At 35.7% G+C, this 9,608-nt stretch overlaps 1 protein-coding gene across 1 annotated transcript in view; it reads right to left on the minus strand.

The window, feature by feature from the left end:
* Nucleotides 1-5,962, minus strand: part of LIN28B (lin-28 homolog B (C. elegans)) — a 78,673-nt gene extending 72,711 nt beyond the window's left edge. The window contains exons 1-2 of the mRNA XM_005883800.2: nucleotides 5,912-5,962; nucleotides 4,957-5,144 (exon numbers count right to left, since the gene is read on the minus strand). Of these exons, the coding sequence (XP_005883862.1) occupies nucleotides 4,957-5,144; nucleotides 5,912-5,921 (198 nt within the window). The 5' untranslated portion in view covers nucleotides 5,922-5,962. The remainder of the gene's footprint in view (nucleotides 1-4,956; nucleotides 5,145-5,911) is intronic.
* Between the last annotated feature and the right edge of the window lie 3,646 nt (nucleotides 5,963-9,608).

Here is a 9,608-nt window from a genome sequence, read left to right on the forward strand (position 1 = left end):
GTCTTAAAATAGATCAGCATTTGAAAATCAGAAGGGAAGTATCCAATATCTTTTATAAAACTTTGATTTAAGTGCTTTTAAATGTGATTACATTAAAGGCATTTCATTTGGGATTCTTCCAAATTGGTCAACTGGGCAAATCATGAAAATTTGATAGGCTGAGGAACTATTTTCAAAGTATTAAAATCTATAACTTTCAAAGAAATGACCTACAATTATCATATGTTCACGTTTTAAAATTTCTAAGATTTCTCTGTCTAAATAAACTTTTTGAAATTAAAATAATCAACAGTCCTGAGAATAATAATAATCACATCTATTCTGCATGTGAAAAATGTTTTCATGCCTAACTATGACAAAAAAATCGTAGATAAAATGCTATGAAAAGCCCTTAAGCATGAACATATTGGAGTAAATCTGTTTTCACAAGTTGTATAATTAATTAATATTGAAAACATTTACACTATGTACTTTATGATACATCAACTGAATTGTGTATAATACTTGAAATTTTCATATATATAAATTAGTCATGTCCACCCTGGGTGGGTAGCTCAGTTGTTTAGAGCATCGTCCCCATATACAAAGGTTGTGGGCTCCATCCCAGGTACAGGCACATATAAGAATCAACAAATGAACACATAAATAAGTAGAACAACAAATTGATGTTTCTTTCTCTCTCTCAAATAAAATAAAAATTTAAAATAATAAATTAGTCATCTGCAAATGTTTTCATATCTTATACTATTAATAAAATACTTTCAATTTATGTTACAATAATTTTTCTTATTTCTTCTACTTCCATTACTCTTTGAGATGTTTTCTAAGCAAAGAAATAAAAGGAACATAAAATCTTTCTAATATGAACATTTGTATCCTCCATAAAGATTAAACTACAGGTCAGAAATACAGAGCATAGGAAGGAAACATCAATACTACAAAGGTAAATGAAGAACTCAAAACCAAATTATTAAAAAATACTTAAGCCTACTGAGTAATACTAGCTAAATTGCTATCATCTTGAATTTCTCTGTCTTTGAAAAAAATTCTTACATAAATTGTGAAAAAAAGAAATATATTTATGTCAAAAAATCTTTGTACCATATTTGATGGCCAAGAATTCCAAATACAATCCAATAAGTGAAGAAATATTACTATGCAAATAAGCTTAAGAGAGGGCAATAAGGAGAATGGATTCTATTTTTCCCCTAAAAAAAATAAATTTCAAATGATTATTTCATCTTATTAGAAGAGAAAATGACTGGACATAAATGTCAAAATATATGTAAGGAAAACTTACAGGATAACAAATATCAACTGGTAGTTATTGGGGAATATTGCTCTTCTCCAAAAAAGGTCTAATATTTAATTACCATGCAATTCATCTAAAGTACCATCATTATTTAAGCTTATTAAAAGCTTATAATATTTCAAGAAGTTGCCAGAGACCTTTCCAGATCGTTTAAACATGTCAGCCCACAATCTAACTGTGGATGCACATTTAAAAAATTTATTAACAATAAACTGATAGGAGTATTAATTATTAGCACTTAAGAAATGATCATATTCTAATTGATGAAATCACCTTAGCAGGAACCTAGGCTACAAATCTGAATTAACCATATATACCCTTCCTTCAATTGAGAGACAAATCTGTTTCCCATTGGATTTTTAAGTAAGATATTCCTACAAATTAATCATACTGACAAATTAAACCATCAAAATTGTCAAATATTAAAATTTTAAGGAACACCTCAAACTGTGTGCTGCCAAAATTCACAAATATATTTACACAGTATTAAGTTTGTAAAAAATAAAATATTCCTTATTGAATGCCACCAATGTTTCAGTATTATCATGTGTCAAAATACATTTGAATTTATTAATAGTCCACAAATATAAGATGATTTAAATCACAAGTTAACATTAGAAATTAAAATGAATCTGTCATTTTAAACCACCAATGGTTGCACACCATCTTCAGACAGCAGAATTTCACTGCATATATCAAAGAATCTAAAGATAGATAAAGTACAATACCTAAGTCATGTGTTTCTTTTGGAGGACCTGGTAACATTAGAGAACTAGAAGTATGATTGTATTACTACCAAAAAATTTTAAGTAGCTTTATGTAACAATGAACAAATATATATATAAATGAATGTATTCTTAATTTCCTAGAAACTTAGTTGTTTTTGATGTGCAGTTCTTTGCAGTCAATATTTTCAAAAGAAAAAAAATATATCCTGGTGACTTAGCATGAATTTTAAAATATTATTTTAAAGAAAATAAAATAATTTATTTTTATTTCCCCACGTATATAGTATTAAAAACGTTTTCAAATATTTTTTTAAAATACAAAACCACATACACTTCTGAACACTCAAAAAACACTCATGTCATATATTTAAAATAATGAGTAGATCTCGGTCCAGGAAAACATTTCAAAATTCCCAAAATACCCATGCCTATTCTTTCATAACAAAAGAATATAGAGACATAATGGGGGAGGGAATCTAATTTATAATTATACATAAAACCTAGTATGCTTTCAAAATGCTCAGACAGTAAAATTGGCAGCATAAATAACTTAAAAGGCTTAAAAGATATTTATAAAATTGTCCTGAATTGCAACCTGATTGTATAAGCAAAAGCACTGTTCACATGATGCTACACATATCATTTATGACCATCAAATTGTTACTTAGAGTTGCTTGGCTAAAATCAGTAGGATTCCTGCCTTCTTCCAAACAATTATTCATATAATTTATATGTAATATACATTAAGTCACAATATAAGACAGAAACTCAGGTATCAAACTGAAGATGCAAAAAAATAAGGTGACTGATACCCAAGTAATTTTTTCCTAGATATATTTTTACCATAAAAAAATTCCCTAAAATATCACTTCCTAATTTTAAAGTTAAAGATTACCACTGCCTGGCTTTTAACATCACAAAAAACACTAATACTTAAGTTTTATTGACTTTTTACATACTTCTTCCTAAGAATGTATCTAGATATATTCTTCTGAAGAATACAAATACATATATTTAAAGAGCATTTTTATCACATGTCATTTTAATATTGTTCTTTAGTAAACACATAATGTGTAACAAGATTAAAGCAAGTCTTTAATAATCAATTACTGTACACTGGAAATGGTTTGCTCTCTATAAAACTTTTTCAGCAATATAACATTTCTAAATTTAGTGGCTATAGGAATGTTTATCAATATATAACCATTAAACAGCTTAAATTTGGATGTCTTGTGGTTCTAAATATTTAATTAATAAGATGCCTAATATTTGAATATATTAAAGGTAAACACAGAAAACCAAATTATAACAAGGTGTGATCAAAGAAGAAAGGGCTATTTTTTTCATTCATCTATAAAACAAATTTATGAGATCGTAAAGAACAATTTAACAACCTAAAGAAGGTTCAAAGGGGGGAAAGCCAAGGCCTGACAGAACTAGATCTGTCAGTGATTTCAGTCACTCTGCAGAAAATCTGGTTTCATTGTGCAATATAAAGTAGGAGGCATAAAATTCAGTAGCCTGTCTGTGCACTTCTATTTATGTATTTAAACCCTGTTTCAATTCACAGATTATGCTGATCCTTCCACATATAAACAGCCAATAATGATGGCCAGGCCTTTAGGAAAGGAAAACACACACCACACAGCAAGGTCAGGAAGCTACCAAGCACTACAGGACAACAGATCAAAACAGAATGGTTTCATGTGTTTCTATTGTTTATATACTTAATTTGGAGATGATATTCCGTAGGGAGAAAGGAGGCTGTAAATATTACCAGGAACATGCAACATAGTATCAAATAAGATAAAGACTCTTCATGCAAACAGACTATTTCTTGCATCTACTGTCAGTCAACCTGTAGTATATTGATAGCCATTCATTGAATTCTTTTTAACTTAGATGTCAAGACAAAGTAAACCTCTTCACTCTTAAATCCCTTTACGCCTATCTAAGAATTACAGAGAATAGTTCTTTAACTTCCTTTAATGAAATGATCAAACTTGCAAACTGTAAATTATCTTTTTTACTATAAAGAGATTAAGTAATAGAGATGAGTGGATTGAAAGGGGATGAGGTATTAATTTGTTTCTGCGTAAAAATTTAAAATGAGAAGCAATAACATTCTGCTTGGTATTAAGCATCTTAAAAAATTACAACACACTATAAGGAATGGTGGAAATTTACCCTCAAGTAGCAGACTAGCACATTTTAAACATACAAGCTAGAGCCGCCTCTGGCCACATGTTTTTTTAGTTCAGTCTCTTAAAGAGACAGTATCCTTGGACATAAGCCCTACACGAAGCACATTTCTAAAATGTTTGATTACTAAGCATCCACTCTTACATTTCTTCAAATCCATACTAGGCTAACAGTGTTCTACTTTATTTTAGTGTAAAATCAAATTATTTTAACTTACATGTATAAATGACTACCGGACAGGCAGAGATGAACAGGAAAAGCTATTGACTAGAGATGTCTAAAATACAGTGACCTACAGATTTCCACAGCAAACTATTGTGTCGTGTGTTTTTAAAACTTAAAACAGCCGCCGTTTCTTCATTCATTTACCTACTCATTTACTAGGCGTAGGCGACAGAGTACATTGTAACGGATAACACCGGAAGCTACACCACTGCAATTTCACTGTCGAATGAAGAGAGGGAACTTGCTATTAAAGTCAACAAGCACCCAAGCAGTAAAATTTCATAGATTTCATTTTCTGTTTAGGAAAAATACTCAGGAAGAGAGCCGTACATATACCCTAAAAACTGTATTAACTCATGACTAGAAGGAAGATTTTTGTCTTTCAATACACCCAAGGGCACATTATTGTATAGCCATTGACAAAACTACTTTATCAACTCCACGTGGAAAAAGGTGAAGGGCGGCGGGGGAGGGGGGGGGTTGGCTTACTTGGTGTACGAATACATCGACTGGAATATCCAAGGGTCTTCCCTCTCGGTTTATCATGGAGATGAATCCAAATCCCATTCGCACATTGAACCACTTACAGTGGCCAGTTCCGTGCAAAACCTGGGATTCCTCCTCTGCCTGCTGCGGCAGCTTCCCGGGCTCTTCTCCACCACCTTTGCTTGCCCCGCCTGAGTAGAACAGGACAAAAAAGTAAATTAGTAAAAAAAAAGAAAACGCGATTAAATGGTTGATTCCTACTTTCCTTCTACAGAAAATATTTAAAATGAAAATAGTTAAAAGGGGAAGCGGGGGAGGGGAAGCCACACTGTTCTATCGATCACATCCACTTGCACGGTTCTGTACAGACGTGTCCTTTTTCATTTAACTCCATTTTTTTTCAGGCACACATTACAGTACAGCATGAGATACTTTACTTGCATATTGCTGATTTAACACTGATCCCATTCACAAAGAGAAATTTTCAGCGAAACTCCTCTCTCGGGCGGGCACCAGGAGGAAAGAGAAATCGCGAAGATGGTTAGAACTAGTTTAAATGCACATGCGGCGGCAGCGAATCCGGGGTTATCTGCAATGTGCGTTCCCCTCCCCCCATAACTTTCAATTAAAGTTGGGGTGGGATGGGGGAGGGGGCAGGTGTATAAAAGTTTTCTTGGGCTCACTAACTGAAACTGCGCTTAATCACACTCAAACAATTCAAACAATAGCCCACTGAAAGCTTTTCAAGTTGTGAATCAGTGTGGGCGGTACAAAACATTTTTGGAGATCTGTAACAATAGGTTGCAGAAAGCCCCCTTGCGCGATGGAGGGTGGGGGAAATGCCCAGTATTGGGGTATAACCAGGAAGGGGGGGACGGGCAAAGAAGGGTGGGAGAGGGGGAGGGGGAGAGAAAGGAAGAGAGAAAATCACAGTAAAACAATAGAAAAGAAAATTAACCTTCGGCCATGTTGCCCCACGGGCCCTCTGCTCCAAACTCGTGAGATGAAAACTTTCCCTTTGCAACGGAGTGATCTTCTGCATCAATCTAACATCTTGATTTTGTGCGATCACAAATTTAGCTCGCATGGTCTAATGTGCTTTCCCTCTTTTGATTTTTTTCTCTTCTCTCTCCAGTTTCTGGCCCCCTGAGCACACGTGACTTTGTCAATTACATGCTTTCTTGCTACTAATTTCACCTCGGATCCTTAAGGGGCTGGCAAGAGGAAGAGATAACCAATCGCCATTTCATCTATGCTGACATCAAAATAATTTATGAATGAACACGAAAAACTCAAACACGTTACCTTAAAGACAATTTGGGACGCTTCTTTACGATAAAACAGAATGCTGATTTCGTGCTTTTATTTAAACACAATGGAGGTTCCTTGTGAATCGTTAAGAAAAACAGCACAGTCATATATGTGCACACGCGTGCCCTACACATAAGCCTGTCCAAATAATCTCATTTAGGGGGAAAAGAGCCATTTAAATAAAGCAACCGAGGTTACGCTTTTTTCCCCTTTAAGAATTCAGCAGCTCGACAGCAGCAAACCGGCTTTGGACACAAATCTCCTATTTAATTCAGTTCTTAGAGAATATATAATTTACAAAATATTCTAATTAAACCTAGTTACATCCCCATGAAAGTTCAGATGATAATATACACCTACAATAAGACAAAAGCACACGATTACCTGAATGTGCCCTGAAATCTTTCAAATTCAAAATAAAATCCTACTGGAAAAATCGCTATCACCTTCATGTAGTCAAATTGTGTTTAGGTTTATCAATTCGCAACATTTTGGAGGGGGTTGGTAAGAAACTGTACTTCACAGGTTTCTCCGCCATCTCTTTCCGGGGGGAGGAGATGTGATTAATGACTTCCTAAATAACAGCCCAGTTTTCCAGCTTAACATAGAGTGAACCTCAATCACTGGCGATTGTTCCCCAAGAGCAAGACGAGGTAGGGCAGGGAGGGGGAGGGGTGCGCCAGGCAGGGAGGTGAAGAGGGGCGGCCAGTAGAGGCGGCTGCAGAGCTAGAGAAAGAGGTGGGGGAGAAAAAAATCGGGCGCTGGTGGGGGGAAGGGTAAAGAAAGAGGCAAGTGGGAGACAAAAAGGTAAATTCATAGAATATTGACTGGACCGTGACATTTTACCAGTGGATAGAAGAGTCGAATAAATGAAAATTTAATAACGGATTAGGCTCCTACCCCGTTTCGCCCGCCCCAGTTTCAAAATGCTTTCCCTTTACCTTTCAAATCGGTTCAAATGATTGCAGATTACTAGATACTGACACCAATATTACCGCCCTCATCGAACACAATAAATATTATAGATCAAATAGAAATGACTTATTTCCTTTAAAATATAAAGCATCACCCGTTTTTCAAACATTTAAACGCACCACTACTCTTTCCCCCTCCCCACCCCCCATTTTCTTAAACAAGCAGTTTACAGAGAAACTGTACAGATACCACTTCCCTTAGGCAACGCTACCGAGTTGACCCTCCCCCACCAAACCCGCAATCCCCTCGGGTGTCTCCAAACATGTCCACACTGCTAACTCTTAACACTCCTAACCAACACTGTTTCACACAAACTGAAATGCAGGGAGCCTGAATCCAAGACCTTCTGAAAAATCCACATATGGCATCTATGCACACCTCCTCCTCCTACTGAACAAGTAAATATAAATGTATACTAATTGGTTCAGATCTGAAATAAGTGGATATATATAAGTATATGCTATTTTAGGCAGTCTATGGTAAAAGGCTTCAATAAAGACAGATGAATTTGTAAAGACTTTTTGTCTGTTTGTTTATTTTGTTGTTTCCCACGAAAGGGGGTATAAACCTTGGTAGGGAGGAAAGAAAAAGCGTGAAAATCCAAATGATTTGGAAGGAGTAACAAAAGCTCAAAGCTCTCAAAAAATTATTTGTTAACAAAACATTTACTAGGCATTATTTTTAATAAAAAAGCAACTGACTATAATGAAGTAACTTTAACAAGGGCATTCATTCCAGGTTAAACATTTCACATAATACAAAATAGAAAATACTAAAATAAGTTATGTGCCTTTTAAAAATATTTTAAATGACAGATTTACTTTAAAAAATCAACATCTGGGTAACAAAAAAATAATCTGGAAAAGTATGCATGTAACTTGAGGGGGAAAGCTATTATTCATGTAAACCCAATTGTCATAAAATTCACAAGCCAGTACAGTTTAGTTGTCACTGACATACATTTATAGTACGTATTTTATCTGTAAGTTTGTCTTAATTAGAAAAGTTTAATAAAGTCAGAAACTATAGGTGGAATCTGAATCCTTGTTTATTGTTAAATTTGATGAAATTCAAACCTACCAATACACAGCTTAAAAGTGTGAAATACCATAACTGAACCACGGTATGATATGAGATTCAGTCTTGCCTGATTGGGGGCCTCCAGTATTAGTGGAATTAAGGTAGGGTTCACTGGACTGGTCACTGGTGTCAGAGGTTATCGACTCATTCATTTCCTGAGAGGGACATCAGCCTTTCAAGTTGTGTGGAAGGCTTTTTCCAACTGGGAACTCTGAGAAATGCTCTAATGTTCATTCACAAAGAATTTAAGGCAACTGCATTTACATACCTGGGGGGTGGGTAAAAGAAAGGGGGAGAGAAGGGAAGAGGAGGAGGAGGAGGAGGGAAGGAAATTTGGGAGAAAAGTGAACAGAGACACTAAGAAAATATCACCATTTCAGGGATATGGCACTATCTTTTACATAGATTGGTCTTTCCTTTCCCCCACCCTTGTCTTTTGAGCCTAAGATCCTTTTATAAAACTGAACATAATCTCTTTAAGCTCAGAGAAAGCGTCTTTCACATAAAACGGTCCTATGAATCTCCTAGAATGCTTTCCAATTTGTCACCTTCCTGAAGTCTTCTGGTTTTAATTTTTTTCTCATTTCCTACTTGATTTTAGTGCCAGAAAGACCTGTGCTTGACTCAAAACGCATGTTTTATACTTGTGAAAGCCAAATGTTTCCGTAAGTTGATTTATCATAGTTCTTCCAAAATATCTTTAAAATGAGTTCAAATAGCTACACAGATTTTTAACGCACTGGGGGTAAAAATCAAGTAAATAACCTATCATGTGCCCATTGGGTACCACAATCTAAGGCTTCTACATTTAAAAAGCAAAGTACACATGTTCTTGGCCGTTTTTTTTAGTTTAGTTTTTAATTCCAACAGTGCAATGCAAGGAGCCAAAAGAGGTGCCACAGCCCACCGTCGTTGTTTTCCCATAAGCAATGAGTAACCTTTATCAAAGCAGAAACAATGCTTAGGTTCTTAAAACTAAGAGGAGGGGCTGTAACACTGCTGTGAGCGACTCCACCGGGGCTCTTCTCCCGGCAAATGAGCCGGGGTCTGCAGCCCCAGTGCTGCGTTCGCAGCTCAGTAATTTCACGCGCAGTTCGCGCCCCAGGGTCGCCGAGACCCCCGGGCCAGCCGGGCAGCCCTTCCCTCCACCTCCATCCTCCCCGGCACTTCCTCTCCCTTTTTCTCGTCACCTTCCCCTTTATTCAGCACATCACCACCTCCTCTTTAGAAGTGGAACCCTTCCGAAGAAGGCTAATGATTTCTCACTAATTAATGGATTTTTACATGTG

Source organism: Myotis brandtii, unplaced genomic scaffold, assembly GCF_000412655.1.
Source record: "Myotis brandtii unplaced genomic scaffold, ASM41265v1 scaffold8, whole genome shotgun sequence".
NCBI lineage: Eukaryota > Metazoa > Chordata > Mammalia > Chiroptera > Vespertilionidae > Myotis > Myotis brandtii.